Here is an 18,451-nt window from a genome sequence, read left to right as displayed (position 1 = left end):
ACACCCTAGTCCTGACCCTACTACAGAGTAACTGTTTATGCACATGTACCCTAGAACTTAAAGTATAATAAAAAAAAAATAAAAAAAAATAAAAAATAAAAAAAAAAAAGAAAGTCACTCTCAGGATCATGCAAGCACAGGATAGGGATTGAGAGCAAGTGTCTCCTTAGATTCTGTGCTCAAGGGACCTCACTTGCCACACCCTAGTCCTGACCCTACTACAGAGTAACTGTGTATGAATCATTAGGGTGAGGGGGACTTGGATTCCTGGACTAGACAGTACTTTAGTATTGGGATTTGGAAAGCCCAGGTAGGATCGGGGATTCTGTATGTTTACAGTAATCCCCAGTGGACTACTTCCAGCTTCCATGTGCTTTCCTGGTTCCACGCTTTGCTTACGGTCTTCCTTCTGCCTGGAAGTGTTTTCCTTCTATTTCTATCAAGTATGGTGATTTGCAAGGTCCGTTTCATATACCGCTTCTTTTATCAAGCTTTTATTGGTCCGGACAGCCAGCGTGTAACCTGTCTCTCCTAAGAAACCCCTAGCACATTTTACATGCCTTTAAGACACTCACATGTTGATCAGCAATTTGGTTGTGTGTGGGCCTGTCTTATAGAAAGAACGTGTTTACTTTTCTCCGAAGGCCACAAAATGGAGATCTAGATCCTCACTGGTAGCGGCAGAGTCTTGTTTAGAAAAGGTTCCTTCTTTTTTTGCCTTATCTTGCTCCCAGACAGCTCAAGTTTGTAACCGATACACATTTTAGATGCCCAATAAACTGGATCTCTCTCCTGATAAAAGGTGTGGTCAACTTCCTATTTTTACAGCCTTCGCAGAAGCCCTCAAATACCGAATAATTACCCTGGTTTAAATGTTTGAACACAGATAAGGACTTCGTCTTTATTGTGACTTTGGAAAACTTCATGTTTGAACATCACCTAACAATCCTTGCCCCATAGCAAACGTTTTAAGGAAGCTTACTCTAGGTAGAGTTCATAGCACCGCCACAGGTAAGCCTCAGAACCCTCTGGGGTGAGACCAGCGTGACCATTTTACTGATGAGGAAAAGTGAGGCTTACAGATTAAGTCCCTACAGCGCAAGATAACACCGAATGGCTTAATCCCTACACCACACCAGTTGCTCTTGACTTGCTGGTATCCATGAACTCCGCCCCCGCCTTTGGGGGCGGGTCAGGCAGACAGGCCACTGGAACTTAAAGTAGGTAGAACCTCTCTGACTTCCTCCCTACTTATGGCATCCACTCTGGGGGGAGGCTGGGGGCGTCCTTACTTTGCTCTTTGGCTGCTCAGGATAAACGCCTTGCCATTCGTCCATTCTGTCTGTCCCGACGCCCTCCTCCATCCCTGCACTTGGGGCCCTCGTGGGGCGGGCAGGGGCCCCCAGGTTATCTCCAGCCGTGGTCGATGGCCCTGCCGGGGGCAGAGCCCGCTCCCCTCCGCTCGTTGCTAAGTGCGGGGATGACACGGATCCAGACGCCGTCAGCCGCGGGAAGGGGGAGGCGAGAGTTGGAGCGCGTGGGAGCGCAGGCCGAAGGAGGGAGGGGGGACACCGAGCGCAGGGAGCGCGGAGGGAGGCGCTCGCGGGAGCTAACATCCACCAGGATCCCGAGCCGGGCGGCGGCGAAGCAGCAGCTGCGGCCGCGCTCTTGCCAGAGTCGGTGCGTCCGCCTAGCCCCGCTCCGCCCGCAGCAGTCAGGGCTCCCGAGGATGGAGGATTCCCAGGAGACATCGCCGTCCTCCAACAACTCCTCGGAGGAGCTCAGCTCTGCTCTGCACCTGTCCAAGGGCATGTCGATCTTCCTCGACGTAAGTACAGACAGCAGGAGCTGGGCGGTTGCTTCCCAGCATCTTTCTTTTCCCCCGAAAGGAAGGGGTTCGGCTCAGGTGCTGACCAGCCAATGCTTTGTCTCCAGAACACAGGGGCGAACTACCTCCTTTCCCTCCAGAAAACCACCGATGCAAATGCAGGAGGAACGACTGTCCCTTAACTTGCAGCTAGGGCTGTCCCAGACCTGCAGCTTGTGGCTTAACACCCTTAAGAAAATTACAAAAGTTAGATTTTCCAACAGGCTGGGTTTCGTAGAGACGCTATTGCAAATACAACAGACATTTGAGTGCATAGGACATTTTAAAGAGGCACAAGGTGTAGGGGGTGAGGTGGGGACAGTGTCCCAACTCATCTCTAATGCGCCCTATTTGCAGCCTCCACCCTCGTGGATGCTCTCAAGCAACCCAGCGAGGGAAGCAGTAGAGATTGAGATGCCCTCATCATCCTCCCCCACACCCCCTCGGAAAACAATTACTTAGAACATACTTGTTTTTCTTTCTACAGCGGTGGGAAAGATGATTTTCATAATGATTCTTTTTGTCGCTGCCACCTCTTCTATTTTCCCTTTTGCTTCCCTGATATTCTCCTTCTCTGTTCCTAAGTTCTAATTATTATTGTCATCTCCATCAATTCTAGCTTTTGACTGTTTTCCCTTTGGTCCTATTTCTCACTTCAGTATCGACTGCCTGCCTTCATTACTCTGATCTGATCACATCCTTTATTTTCCTTCTGTGCTGTTTTTTTTTTTCCTGTATAGTGTGGCTTCTATCTTTACAGCACTTTTATTTCTTATTTATTTGTCAATTTTGTTTTCCTCTCCTTCCTGCTGTTTCTTTTCTCTGTATTTTTCCCTCTGTTGCCCATCTCTTTTCTCTGCTTTGGGGTTTCTCTCAGCTACTTGCCAGGCTCTGGGCTCTCCCAGCCCCTCAGTTGTCATGCTGTCGCCCCAGGTCGTGCCTAGCTCAGTGGGGACAATTCTGGCTGCTTCTTGTTTAGGCATGATAGAAAATGTCAAAGGACATGGAGGAGTGCTATGTGCTCTGTCCTCTACCCTTCTCTGAGTTATCCTTTCTTATTAAAATCAAAATGAGTGGGAGATGGGCCAGAAGCCAGATAACATTTGTTTGTGGAGAGATGAAAATATGAGGAAATCAAATTATTAGTGTCATAATGGTGAGGTAGAGATAAAGAGGATAGGAGGATGTGAGGCGCTCTCCCAAGTTTATTTTGAATGGATTGGCTAGAATTCTTTTTAATTCTAGAGAAAGAAGCTCCTAACAACAATTCAAATTGTTGTAAGGCAAATGATAGAAGCGAGGTTCAACTGTGTGTACTGGCAGCCTTCACCCCTTATCACCTGGTGGCTCCAATTGGAGATCCAGGCATTCTGAGCTGGTCATCGCCTTCCCACCAAATTTCAGGTGTGGTCATTCCTATTCAGCCACCCAATCAAATAGTTAAGTACCTTATCCTTCATGAGCATTTATCTCTGCCTGGCTTGGGTCAATCAGACGGTGTTATTAGTGCTCATGGCTTAACAGGCTGATCTTATTCAAGTTTGCTGTTCAGAGCCATAAAACCCTTGAGGATGTAAGCTGGGAGAAGAGAAGGGCACCACAACATGCCTGAAAAGTCAGGGCCCTGGAAATCATGTCAGTTATGAGGCTGACAATTAAGGGGCCATGGAGTTGATTCAAAGGGGACAGGTGAGGCCTCCATTCATTCTGACCTGATCTTCACTCTGTCCCCCATTGAGATCAAGTGCTTCCTCGTGGTTTTTAAAAAGCAGTTAACAAACCCTGCTGATACTGTGGAGATGAATGGATTAAAACTATACATATGGAAAGTCATCCTCCTGACTCATACACCAGTCATTGCTTAAGTATTCAACTGCAATGTTTTCGAAGAGAAAATTAAAATTTCATTTTTTATTATGCATGCATGATTGTTTCCAAGTCTGTAAACAAATAGCATCAGGTCTCTGTACTAAAGGAACTTGTAGTCTATGAATAGGGTGCTCTTGCCTTTTATATTTCAGAGATTTAAAAATAAAAATATGAAACCAATTCCCTGTGAGAGGTGTTGACATGCTTGTTTGTCAGTAAAATGCTAGAGTCTACAAAAATATCTGCTATTGGATTTTGTCTCGAATGGAAAAGATTTTGTTTACACTTTTCTTTGAGTTATTTTGTGAAAAATCTAACACTGGTGAAATATGTGATGCAAAAAATGATTTGTTACTTAGGAATTTGCAAATTATTCATTTCTGGATCATACCACTTTTAGCAAAATAAAATGTGAAATATACATGCATCACTTTATTTTATTAGATTTAATATATTCCAGTGGCACTATCAAGAAAGATTACTTTTAAAATTCTCTTCATATTATAATAAATAAGTGATAGATATTGCCTGTTTCAAACTGGAACAGGTAATTATCTGTGTGTCTTCTGTATCACACAGATAATTTCCAAATTTGAGGAAAACTTTGATTTGCAGTGCTTTTTATTGCAATGTCACTGGAATAATCAATCATTTAAGAAATGATTTAAACTGCTACTGAGAATACTATTAATGACATGATATACATGACCAGCTGGTTAGAAACTAGAGACAGATTTTAACAAGAAAATCAGAGATAGATTTGCCACAACTGTTGGCTTTTCCTTCCGTATTCTCTCCAAATCAGCAATAGTAATGGCTATGATATTTTCTTAGGCTGTTGTGAGTATGAAATAAGAGCTCATAGTTTGGAAAATGGAAACAAAGCAAAAAGTGTTGCATAAATTTGAAGTATTATGGTTATTTCAGTGTTCCACACTGAGTGCATTAAATGACAGTAACAGTAGCTAAATTCACAAACTGATGCAGGGACTATTTCTTCATGAATCTAATTTATAGAATTGTCTTGCTAGAATATGACAAAATTAAGTATCGGTTCATCATAAATACTCTTGAATACTGACAGGAGGCTTAGAAAACCTAGCACTGGTGCCAAAGTATGCCAGTGCATTGAGGCTGGAGTGAGCATTTGCACACAGCATGCCTGCCAGCCACAGGAGAGGGACTCAACTGGGTCCTGGCAACACAGAGGACCGGGGGATGACTATTGCTTTTCCTTTTACACCAATGAACTATCATTTCCCAGGTTGCTGCAATCCAGCTAACAGAAGAGGAACTCTAGTTTGGAATACTAGTCCATGTAGCATGTGTCTCCTCTTTTGAGTCATTACATTAATCAACTCTGCTACTGTGCAAAGGGAGAAAAACAAACCTTCAACTCATCCCCAAAAGCAAGATAAATTCCCAAATGAAATTAGTTGCAACTTCACCCACCCAATGCCACTTCCTTTCCCATCAGTTTTCCTTTTATTTTTAACTGGAAGGGAAGTGACTGTCCCCAATTTCACTGCTGAAGTGGGAATGAAGGTGGAAGATTGTGAAGGCTACTTGTCTTCCCTTCCTTCCTTCATCTAAGCACGCACACTCTTGTACACTCTGAATGCAAGATACAGTGCATAGATGGTCAGGAACTTGGTGAAAACAAAAAATAGTTTCTCTTCACAACGATGCTTAATTCTGAAGCCCCATATATGCTCATTTGTATGATGTGTGAGATGTATAGAGGACTGTTGAAACAGAACGAGTCTTCCAGATGCAATGGTTCTGTGACTGAACTCTGTGATAGCCACATACCTCCCATCTCACCTCATCACACACACACACACACACACACTTGCTCATTTGAATGAGATTGTCCAGTTCAGAGAATGGCAGTTAATCCCATCATTGTCTACCCTCATTGGCAAGACAAATGTCACTCTTGTAGTTATAGGAACCAGCAGAAATTAGGAAAAAAACTTAATACATGCTGAGCTTAATACCTAGGTGATGGGTGGATAGGTGCAGCAAACCACCATGGCACACGTTCACCTATGTAACAACCCTGAACATTCTGCACATGTACGCACCCTGGAACTTAAAAAAAAATAAAATAATTATTAAAAAAACACTTAGTCTTACTCTTATCATACATTAAAAATTGTTTTCCCACACTGGGCCTACCGTAGGCAAAATTGAGAAGATGAAAATATGTGCGCTGATTCCTTCTCTCCATCCATCTTTCAGTACCTGCTTCCCCATATCCAGTTTCAGGGCAACCAGTGGCCTGGTAGTAAAACTACCTGCTCGAAGTCCGGGTCCACCCACCCTGGTAATGGGAGAGACTCCCGTCTGACCCCAGGTAGTTTAATGATTGAGACACCTGGGTGACCCCATGCGTTCTAGTGGGAGAGACTCCTGCCAATCCTGTGTGGTGGGACTCCATGTTCTGGCTTAGTCCTGAGTCCCTGCCTTATATTCCAGTTTCTCAGGAATCTACAAAGGGACTATTTCACCTCATTATCAAATCTTAACCTGATTCCTGGTAGGAGGCACTTAGAAATATTAGTTCAGTAAATGATGATTGTGTCCATTTTTTAATGTTTCAAAGACAACATTTACATTTTAACACCTGCCTTCAATAACAAAGTGATGAATAAGGAATTTTACTTGAGGTCATCAAAGAATATTTTTGAAGTAAAAGAATCTATCTGATAATCTTTAAATTGTAGCAAAAACACAGTATTACTTGTCTTCAAATTTTAAGCCTGACCATAGTATTTAAATTTATTTACCATCCATCCAGTGGTAGCAACCTTAAGATCAGCTGACACAGATTATTCTGGTACCATAACATAATGAACTTGATTCTCATCTGTAGTATATTTTTCATTAGTCTGTGGGATCAGAGGCAAAATTTGCAACAGAGACAGTTCTGTTAATATTTAATTACAAGAACTGTCTTAATAACAAAAACTGCTGTTTTTATTTCATCTTTCAGAGGCTAAATGCTAGCTGAGATTGTTCTTTATGAAATGAAATGAACAGAAGTCCTGGATCCAACTCTGTGGTGTGTGATTATCCTTTTCTAGTTACTTTGAATTCCTGAGGACAAAATACAGCTTGAAATAGAATCTTAGAATGAATCAAAAGTAAGAAATAGGATGTGTTTTATGTCTCCCTGACTCTCAGCTGGGGCTCCATGGTTGCAGAAGACAGGAAGAAGCTAGTTGTGATCAGGGAATGAATCCTCAAAATCCCCTCTAGCAATTAACTCTATGGAGGAAAAAGAATCTGGGTCTCATTTTGCTTTAAGCATAGCTCTTACAATTGAAAGCAGCTGTCCTGCAGTAATTACATCAATTTAGTAAAAAAGGAGGACCCTCTTCTTCTGCATGCAAGTCTAGGTGATGATACCTACCTGTTGCTGAAAAAGTTTCATGGGTGAGATCTTTAATAGTAATACTAGTATCTTAAAACACATTGTGGCAATGATTAGATTTATCTATACCTCATTTCCGTGAAGTCGGCAGAATGAAAGGAAGATAATGTTTTTATAGTAGAAAGCAGTAAAACAGACAACTTGGGAATAAAAACGATTGCTCATGTTTCAAGCTGGCCAGCAAGAAGTGACGTTCTAAATATAAGAATAGCTCTGGTTATTTAACTATGACTACAAGTTACTTAGAGAAAAAAATCATCCTCAAGGGCCCCTTCCAAGTAATTAAAGTTTGTCTTTGCAGTGTGCTAGTGGGGCATCCTCTTTGGTACTGTATATAACATAGCGCTGTAGTATATTATCCAGATTATTTTCTATTAGCATACCTATCAGGGCTAACTTCATTGCAGCTAGCAGAAAAAATAATGCAAACTGTTCTGAGATTTTTTTTAAAAAATGTATTGGCTCCTGTAATGAAAAAGCAGAGATCATTTAATCAAGATTACTTAATCAGAGACTCAGGGAGTGCCATCTGGACCCATTTTCTCTAAGTCTCTGAACACTACTTTCCTGGGTGTTGGTTCTTTCCAGGTTATGTATTGTATTAATTTCCTATGGCTGTTGTAACAAACTACCACAATAGAATGTACTCTCCACGGTTCTGGAGGTGAGAAGGGCGAAATCAAGCTGCTAGCAGGATAATGCTCCCTGGGAAGGCTCCAGAGGGGGAGCTGTATCATGCTTCCTCTCTTACTTCTGATGGCACCTGTCAGTACTTTGGCATCCTTGGCTTTCAGCTGCACCACACCAATACCTGCCTCTTTGATCACATGGTCTCTGTCCTCTATCTCTGCAACTCTGAATTTCTCTCCTTGTAAGATCCCCAGTCATTGGACTTAGGGACCACCCAATCCAGTTATATTTTATCTTAACCCTATTTCTTTTCTTTTTATAACTTAAAGTTTTATTTTAGATTCAGGGGGAATATCTGCAGATTTGTTACATGGGTATATTGCATGATGGTGAGATCTGGGGTACAAATGATTCCATCACCCAGGCAGTGAGCATAATACTCAACAGTTAGTTTTTCAACCCTTGTCCCCAGTGTGTGTTGCTGCCATCTTTATGTTCATGTGTACCCAGTGTTTAGCTCCCACTTATAAGTAAGACTATGCAGTGTTTGGTTTGCTGCTTCTGCATTAATTCACTCAGGATAATGACCTCCAGTTGCATCCATGTCGCTGCAAAGGACATGATCTTGTACTTTTTTTATGGCTGTGTAGTATTCCATGATGTATATGTACCACATTTTCTTTATCCAGTTGACCACTGATGGGCACTTACATTGATTTAGCATTTTTGCTATTGTGAATAATGCTGCAATGAACATACAAGTGCCATGTGTCTTTTTGGGACAATGATTTGTTTACTTTTGGATATATACCCAGTAATGGGATTGCAGAGTCAAATGGCAGTTCTGTTTTAAGTTCTCTGAGAAAGCGCCAAACTGCTTTCCACAGGTTAAACTAATTTACATCCCCACCAACTGTGTATAAGCATTCCCTTTTCTCTGCAGCAGCTCCAGCATCTGGTTGTATTTTTTTGACTTTCTGATAATAGCCATTCTGACTGGTGTGAGATGATAGCATATTGTGGTTTTGATTTGCATTTCTCTGATGATTAGTGATGTTGAGCGTTTTTTCATACTTTTTTGGCCACTTGTATGTCTTCTTTTGAGAAGTGTCTGTTCATGTCTTTTGCCCACCTCTTAATGGGATTCTTTTTTGTTTTTTGAAATAAGATTTTTACAGATTCTGTATATTAGTACTATGTTGAATGCATAGTTGGTGAATATTTTCTCCCATTCTTTAGATTCTCTGTTTACTCTATTGATAGTTTATTTTCCTGTGCTCTAGCTCTTTAGTTTAATTAGGTCCCACTTGTCAATTTTTGTTTTTGTTGCAATTGCTTTTGAGAACTTAGTCGTAAATTTTTTCTCAAGGCAAATTTTTTTCTCAATGTAAAGAATGATATTTTCTAGGTTTTCTTACAGGATTTTTATATTGTGAGGTCTTATATCTAAATTTTTAATCCATCTTGAGTTAATTTTTGTCTGTAGTATTAGATAGTGCTTCAGTTTCATTCTTTTGCATATGACCTACTAGCTATCCCAGCACCATTTATTGAATAGAGAATCCTTTCACCATTATTTATTTTTGTTGATTTTGTTGAAGATCAGATGACTAAGTGTACAGCTTTATTGCTGGGTTCTCTATTCTGTTTCATTATTGTATCTGTTTTTTGTACCAGTACCATGCTATTTTGTCCACTGCCACCTTATTGTATAATTTGAAGTCAGGTAATGTGATGCCTCCAGTTTTGTTCTTTTTGTTTAGAATTGCTTTGGCTATTCAGGCTCTGTTTTCATTCTATGTGAATTTTAGAACAGTTTTTTCTAATTCTGTAAAAAATGACACTGGTAGTTTGATAGGATTAATATTGAATGTGTACATTGCTTTGGGTAGTATGGCCATTTTAACAATATTGATTCTTCCAATTCATGAGCATGGAATGTTTTTCCATTTGTTTCTGTCATCTATGATTTCTTTCAGCAGTATTTTGTAGTTCTCCTTGTGGAAGTCTTTCACTTCTTTGGTTAAATATATCCCTAGGTATTTTATTTTTTGTGTAGCTATTGTAAGTGGGATTGCATTCTGGATTTGGCTCTCAGCTTGAATGTTATTGCTGCATAGAAATGCTACTGATTTTTGTACCTTTATTTTGTACTCTGAAACTTTATTGAAGACATTTATCAGTCCCAGGAGACTTTTGGTGGAGTCTTTGAGTTTTCTAGGTATAGGATTCTACCATCAGTGAAGAGAGATCATTTGGCTTCTTATTTTGCTATTTGGATGCCTTTTATTTCTTTCTCTTGCCTGATTGCTCTGGCAAGGACTTCCAGTACTGTGTTGAATAGGAGTGGTGAGAGTGGGCGTCCTTGTCTTGTTCCAGTTCCAGTTCTAGTTCTAGCATTCAAGGAGATGCTTCCAGCTTTTGCCTGTTCAGTATGATGTTGGCTGTGGGTTTGGCATAGATGGCTCTTATTATTTTAAGGTATGTTCCTTCCATGCCTAGTTTGTTCAAAGTTTTTATCATGAAGGAATGTTGGATTTTATCAAGGGCTTTTCCTCCCAAACCCTATTACATTAACGGATACTTAGCATTAGGATTTCAACATTTGGCTTTGGAGGACACAATTCAACTTACAATGTATCCAATAACAAAATGAATGACAGCAGTGCGTTGCCTATATGTTCCCAGGTTCAAAGTCAGCAGAAGGTAGAATATGTCTCTCTCCTAAACACTCAAGCAAAACCATGGCCTATCATTCACTGGCCCTAATATGCTCATGCCTGAGCAGTCCCATGACCAGAGGCATATGACACCATGTTTGTCAGGCATAAGTGCCCTGCCCAGCACTGGAGCACCTAGGCCAAGCATGTAGGAAAGGTTGACTTTCCAGAAGAACATTAGAAATCGTTACTAAAGAGTAATGGATACCGGATGGCCAAATAGTTCTTATACATCAAGACAATTTAAAATACATCCAAGATAATATGATTAATAAAGTATAAATAAAGTAGATATAGCATAGACATGTGGGTTACTCTTTACCCATGATGTGTTATTTTTCTTTTATGTTTTGTTGAATCCCAGTTTTATTGAGGTATGAGTGACTTACATTAATGTGCACATATGTAAAGTGTAAACTTGATGAGTTTTAACATATATGAAACCATTACCACATTCAAGATAATAACTATCTCTATCACCTGCAAAAGTTTTCTCACATCCTCTTATAATCCACCATTCCCTGCCCTGCCCGTTCCTAGGAACCTTAATCTGCTTTCTGTCCCTAGTTTGCATTTTTAAGAATTTTATAGAAATTAAATTATAAGTAGGTATTATTTTGCATCTAGGTTTTCTACTCAGCCTAATTATGTTTTGGTTCTATCCAAGTTGTTGTATGTATCAATAGCTCATTCATTTTTATTGCTCAGTAGTATTCTATTGTATGGCTGTACCACAGTTGGTTTGTCCATTCATGGTTTGTCCATCCGTGGACATTTGGGTCTTTTTCAGGTTTTAGATATTATAAAGAAAGATCTCAATTGGGAAACCTTTACTTAAAATTAGAATGTATTTTATTTAATTATGAATAAATTGTGTAAGTGTGATGTTCACTGCAATATTTATTTAAAATGGTGATAAAATTTTTGCTTTTCCTTTACAGATACTGAGGAGAGCAGACAAAAATGGTAAGACCAAAAATCTATAGTTTCTATTTATTAATCTCTTACGTTTTATATTATCATATAAATAATAATAAAGAAAAAGGGAGCAGTCCTGGAAAATGACATATAAAATACTACCTTATTGTACTAGTGATCATTTTAGATAAGTCTTAGACCCTAAATATTCATAAGAAGTTGGCAGAGGGATTTACATTTGAAAGGAATGTTTATGCCTTTGAAGTGAGAAGCTCTGCCATACTTGGACTCTGGCTTTTCCTTTTCATGCTTCAAAAAATAATTTTGTGGCAATAACAGCTTCTATTCATTGAGTGTCTACTGTGTGCCAGGCATTGGGCCAAGTGCTTTGTGCATATTATGTCTTAGAATTATTAAGATAAAAAACTGAGACTGGACCCCAGGTCTGTATGACACCCAAGTCTGGACTCTCCACACTGAACTTTATCGTGGCCTTGGGGATTTTACTGCACTCCTGGAGGGCTGCCTGGAAACCTGCATTGCCAGCTTTATCTCTACCCCATTGTTCCTGGCCACTGCTTTCCCATTTGAAGAGTATGCACTGGAAATGATAATCTATAGCAACAGAGAAGTAGGAGATGGCAACCTTGAAGTAAAAACTTGCTCTGTTGATTTAATGATGACTGTACAACGTCTAATTATAAGTTGTCATAAGCAGTATCTTTTGACTCTATTATTCCACTAGAAACTTTGTCCCAGAGAACAACAAATAAAAACTTGTGTTTTTTTTTGTTTGGTTTTTTTGTTTGTTTGTTTTTGCTGCTATATTATAAGCACTATGGTAGAGGTATATTATTGATAAGAATTTATTGACAAATTTAGGATACAGAGGGTTCTTTCCCTTTTTTGAAATCCCATTTCTTATCTATGGGGAGAGATTACAGAAAGAGTCCAGATCTGACAGTTTAAAGACATATGTTGTGGTCTGTTTTACCCTTAAGCAGGCAGATCAAGAAAAATTTGACTGACAAGACACACCTTTCTACACAAAAGAAGATTATTAATCCAAGGAACAATGTAATAGCATCCCAAGTCCCAATCATATTTTATTGTGGTTGGCCATCAAAATATTTTCTCAGACTGTGTTGTGGTGATTGATATATTGTCAGTTCAAATGTGCTTTTTGTTCCCACTTGAAGCATTTCATCGTTTTGTTTTTAGTTTTAGTTTTTGGTTTTTCTTTTTCTTTTTCTTTTTCTTTTTCTTTTTCTTTTTTTTTTTTTTTTGAGACAGAGTCTTGCTCTGTCACCCAGGCTGGAGTACAGTGGTGGGATATCGGCTTACTGTAACCTCTGTCTCCTGGGTTCAAGCAATTCTTCTGCCTCAGCCTCCCGAGTAGCTGGGAACACAGGCACAAGCCACCATGCCCAGCTAATTTTTGTATTTTTAGTAGGGACAGTGTTTCACCATGTTGGCCAGGCTGGTCTCAAACTCCTAACCTCAAGTGATTGGCCCTCCTCAGTTTCCCAAAGTGCTGGGATTACAAGTGTGGGCCACTGCGCCTGGCCCATTTGATTACTTTTAAAGACAGAAATAATGATGGCATCATTTTGTCTTCTCATCTCATCCTTTGATCTTTTGCCTGATACCCAGCCCCAGGGATGCCTGGTGTACAATTGAATAGCCCACCTGTCTCTATGCCACCTGCCTTGTATTTCAGTATCTGTCTCCAGTTCAGAAATGCTTTTGCTCCCTCTCCACCCAAGCTCCTAGCTTTCTCAGGCTATACTTTCTTTTTCTGTTTGTTTGATTTTTTGTTTTTAAGACGGAGTCTTGCTCTGTAGCCCAGGCTGGAGTGCACTGGCATGATGATCTCGGGACACTGCAAGCTCCACCTCCTGGGTTCAAGCCATTCTCCTGCCTCAGCCTCCCGAGTAACTGGGACTACAGGCGCCCACCACCATGCCCGGCTTATTTTTTGTATTTTTAGTAGAGATGGGGTTTTACCGTATTAGCCAGGATTGTCTCGATCTCCTTACCTCGTGATCCACCTGCCTCGGTCTCACAAAGTGCTGGGATTACAGGCATGAGCCACCGTGCCCGGCCTGCTATACTTTCATTTCCTAGACCCCAAAGCTCTGATTTAGGTCTACCTTTACCTTTGTATGTATTTCTCTTCTTTCCATCAAAATTAGCATAATCCACAGTCAGAATAAAAAGCACTGAACAAAACATTGCACGTGATTCAACGACTTATGATAACCTCAAATACCATGCTACATGAAGTCACTTGCACTGGCAGACTCATGTCTCATATTTCCTCACCTGCCCCCTCCTCTGCCCTCCTTACCACCTCTCCTAATGTCCATCCCAATGTGCTGTTAGACTACCTGCCTTTCTGCTCTTACCTCTCAAAATCTTCCACATGTATCCTCCTCTGCAGCTGCTGAAGCACTCAGTCCCCCGGGCACCCTCCATCTGACACCCTGCTATGTCACCCTGCTGTGACCTCCGCCTCCTATAATTTTCCACCCTCAGTCAGCTTGAGAACACTCACGCTTTGCTTACGTTCCTGCTCAAAGGCACCTTATCTGGGAAACCTCCCCCAGTTCCCTCGACAGAGCCCCACCCTCTCCCTGTGCTCTCAGCACTTTGGCACATATTGATTATTGTCCTTAAGGTGGAGACTGCTTGTTGGCTGGAGATTGTACTTCTCTAAGCCAAACATGCCTCTCTAAGCTAAACATGCCTCTCTAAGGCAAGGAACTTGTGTTACAAGTAGATGGTATGCGCAGCCAGTACTAGGTGCTCAATAGACGTTTGTTTAATGAATTATGAAGAAAATACAGTATATATAAAGAAAGAAGAAATTCTGTCTTTTGTGACAACATGAATGGAATTGAAGACCATTATGCTAAGTGAAGTTAGCCAAACACAGAAAGACAAATACCACATGTTCTCACTTATATGTGGAGCCTGAAACAATTGAACTCATAGAAGCAAGGGGTAGAATGGTGGCTATAGAGGCTGGGGAGTGAAAGGAGTAGGGAGGTAATAGTTGAAGGGTACAAAGTCTCAGGAGGAATAAGTTTAATTTTTTTTTTTTGAGATCAGTTGCACAGCATAGTGAATATAGCTAATCATTGAGTTCTGTACATTTTAGTATCACTGAGAGTAAATTTCTTCTAATGTTCTCGTCACCAAGAAATCGCAAATATTTGAGGTGATAGAGACATTAATTAGCTTAATCTTTCCACATTGTATTCAAAAATCATAACATCACTTTGTATCCCATAAATAAATACAACTATAATTTGTAAATGTATGATAAAAATTAAAATAAAAAAGAATTGAAGATGTTCTGCTCCATTATTCCTCTCTCTTCTCTCTGTCCACTTTTCCCCCTGCCTTTCATCCCACCTTTCTCTTCTCCCTCATTCTCAGTGTAAAGTTGGAGGGAGGCAGAGTCAGGCAGATTTGGGTTTAAACCACAAGTATGTCACCTAGGAACCTTATAAAGAGCATAGATAATGACATCTACCATGTCATGTGGTAATTATGAATAATAAATGAGGAACTATCCGTAAAGTTGCCAGGGAAGTGCCTGGAATGTAGTAACAACTAAACACTTGCTCATTCTGCTGCTTTTGATTAATATTATCTCTACTGCTACTGAAAGCTTGAGCTGTTTTTTGTGCTGTGATGATTTGGCTATCTGAGATACTTTTTAACATTTTAGTTATTTCTATTGCAGTGGAGTTTAGTAGAAAAGAAAAATAAAGCTATTTACTATATATGGAGCATTTGAAAGGGAAAAGGATAATGGATAATCTAATGTAAATTAGAAGATACAAGCATATAAAAGTAAGCATCCTTCTGTACCATGTGTTCATGGCATTCTGTATTTGCAAATAGACAGCTGCTACATGTATTTGAGCTCTTGCTAACAGACCCTCATGTGATAGAATCCCTTGTGGACAGCATAATTGATGACAGAATAACGAAAGGAAGAAGAGGCAATAGGCAGTATAATTGTTCGCCTGCCCAGAGGACAGATTTAGCTTTTGGGATCTATCTGACATCTGACAAAAAAGAGAAGCTGCTGGATAAATTGGGCGGTGTGGGAGGGATACACATTAGCAATTAGCTATAATAATGGCATCTTGGAGAGATTTTTTTGGTTGGTTGTTTTTATAAAATCATAGGCTAGGATCCTAAACATAAAGATAGGCCTCAGAATAGGATTGCTTAGGAGAGACACTAGCGCTTTGAACCAAAGAGCCCCAAATTCAAGTTTTTAGAAATGTAAAACTTCTGAGAAAGCTTATTAAGGGTTGAATGAAAATGGAAATGATACATGGGTATTTATACAATTTGAAAAAATATTTTTCAAATTTAAATATATTTTATTTTAAAATATTTAATTGAGAAATAAAGGTCAAATATATTCAAGGTATATTATACGATGATTCGATAAATGTATACATTGTGTAATGCTTACAATAATCAAATTAATGAAAACATTCATCACCACCCATCATGTACATTAGAGCCCCAGAACTTGTTCATCTTATAACTGAAAGTTTGTACCCTTGATGATCATCTTCCATTTCCTCCACCCCCAGCCCATGGCACCCACTATTGTACTCTCTGCTTCTACGAGTTCAACTTTTTCAGATTCCACATATAAGTGAGATTGCACAGTATTTGTTTTTGTGTGTGGGGGCAAGAATATCTTTGAAATCTTAGTAAGAGGCAAAATGAAAAGCTTCATAGTAGTGAATAGCACCATTGAATTCCTATTGTTGATTTATACTTGCTAAGATCTGCTACCATCTGTGATCAGTAAGTAGGAAGGCTATGTGGGTGGCACAATTGATCCCTGTTTAATCACTGTTCCCTTTAGGAGATTGTTATAGTTCTCCTCAGGCCTTTAGTCCAATCCAGCAACCTGCACATATTAAATTTGTGAGGGCAGAGATAGTGCCTGTTTCACATGCCCCCATGGTGAGCAAAATGCCTGCTGCAACACAGACGTTCATAAATATTCGTGAATTATTTGTAAGAAATGCATAACCAACAATTTCACTGAAGAAATACAATCATATATAATTTAATCAAACCAAGCACTGATTTATCTGTTGTTTATTAATAATGTTCGCTAAAATGTATGGAGGACATATTACGAGCTGAGTCTTACCCTCTGTGATTTATGTACATTGTCTTCAATCATTATGACAAGCCAACAGAATAAGCAGTTTAGAGCAGTGGCGAGAACGTAGGCTTTGAGGTCAAACAAGCCCATGCTTGGCTGCGCCTCCTTCTAGCTTTATGACCTTGAGCAAGTTGCTCAACTTCCCTGTGCCTCAGTTTCCACATCTGCAAAGGAAGGATAATATTACTTCTCATAAAATTGCTTTGAGAATTAAATGAGATTATGCCTCTGAAACACTTATCCTGATCTCGCACATAGTGATAATTGCTCAGTATTTTTTGCTATTTTTATTATTTTCCCTATTTTTTAAGTGAAGGAAATGAAGCTCAGAGATGTTAGATAACTTCCTCCAGGTTACATTGTGTGTTAACAGTAGCACCAGATGAGTGAACCCAGGCCCATCTCACTTCATATTTGGTGATTTTTTTTTCACTTTGTTGTATATGCACCTATGTATGTATTTCAGACTACAAATATAGAAATATAGTTAGAGCCTGAATTTGTATACATCTTGAATATGATGTTCTGGCGCTCCAATATGTGGTAGTTTAATTGATTTAATGCATTTGATGCTTCCTTGGTAGTCTGAATTATGAATGAATGACTAATACACCTCTAGAAAATAATATTGGCAATGAAAATCCTAGCCTAAGAATATATGACGTCGTATTTGTGTATTTAGAGATACTTTAAAGACTTCGTTGGATTATGATCATGGAATTGATTATAAGCACTGTAAGAATTGGTAAGAGTCTTTCCAAACTGGTCACCTAAGGTTTGGTTTACTCTGTTAACATGTAAAAATATGACCTTGAGTAGAAGCTGGAACAAAGTTTCGGTATGTATGAGTATTTCCAATAAAGGCTGGGTCATCACCTAGCAACACGTCAGAGTCCCGCAGAGCTCTGTGATTCTGTCTTTTGCACTTGGGAATAAGGCTGTCCTTTGATGTGAGCCACTCAGTCAAGCATCACCACCCTGCTCTGGGCTCTCCAGACCCTCTTATCTTCTAATCAGGGCTCCTAGCCCCAAATAAAATGGAAAGATTAAGGGCTGGGCCCTAGAAATGAGGAACATTGGCATAAGGCTGGTTTGTATTCCATAATTCCTCATACTTTTTGCAAACATTTTTGGGAAAATGATGAAACTAAGAATCAGGTAGCTTATAGCTTAGTGGAGTTCTCACATAGCTCTGTACTCATATGTTAACTCTCAGGTACATGCAGATGCCTCAACTACACATCTAGCAGCTCGAAAGTTAAAGCAAAGTCTATTAGAAATGACTCATTTAAAAAAAAAAATGCCCTCACAATGACCTTCTTGAAAGAAATGGCTCCTCCACCACTGTAAAATATGTGGGAGAAACCCAGGAGTGCAAGTTCTGACTGCAATGATATTTTTAATAAAATAAAGGAAAACAAATTTTCTATTTTCATAGTATGACTTTTTTTTCTAAAATGCAAAGCACTTTCACACCCATAAATGTGTTACTTTTCTGCTAAAAGCAGAAAACGGAAAATTCTTATCTTTACATAGCTGCGTTTATAAGCTGCCACAGAAGAAACAAACAGAAAATTTAGATTCACTTTCCTGAGCCCACAAAATGGTTCCCATGGGCTGTCAGAGGCTCAAAAATCAGGTCCTGCTCCAATACCAGATCCTGGAGGGCACACAGCATAGACTTATCCCAAAATGTGGCTTCTACCTTAAGTGCTTTCTGTAATGGGGATCTGTGGTAGTCATCCCAACCTTCCTTTCTTTTCTGTTCCTGCAATTTAAACGTCTACTCTGCT

At 39.7% G+C, this 18,451-nt stretch overlaps 1 protein-coding gene across 1 annotated transcript in view; it reads left to right on the top strand.

Moving 5' to 3' along the window:
* The first annotated feature begins 1,410 nt into the window (after window positions 1-1,410).
* NECAB1 (N-terminal EF-hand calcium binding protein 1) overlaps window positions 1,411-18,451 on the top strand; it is a 170,464-nt gene continuing 153,423 nt past the window's right edge. The window contains exons 1-2 of the mRNA XM_011937068.1: window positions 1,411-1,828; window positions 11,467-11,491. Of these exons, the coding sequence (XP_011792458.1) occupies window positions 1,427-1,828; window positions 11,467-11,491 (427 nt within the window). The 5' untranslated portion in view covers window positions 1,411-1,426. The remainder of the gene's footprint in view (window positions 1,829-11,466; window positions 11,492-18,451) is intronic.

This window comes from Colobus angolensis, unplaced genomic scaffold (assembly GCF_000951035.1).
Source record: "Colobus angolensis palliatus isolate OR3802 unplaced genomic scaffold, Cang.pa_1.0 Scaffold16, whole genome shotgun sequence".
NCBI classification, from domain to species: Eukaryota; Metazoa; Chordata; class Mammalia; order Primates; family Cercopithecidae; genus Colobus; species Colobus angolensis.
This window is presented reverse-complemented; position numbering and strand designations above follow the sequence as displayed.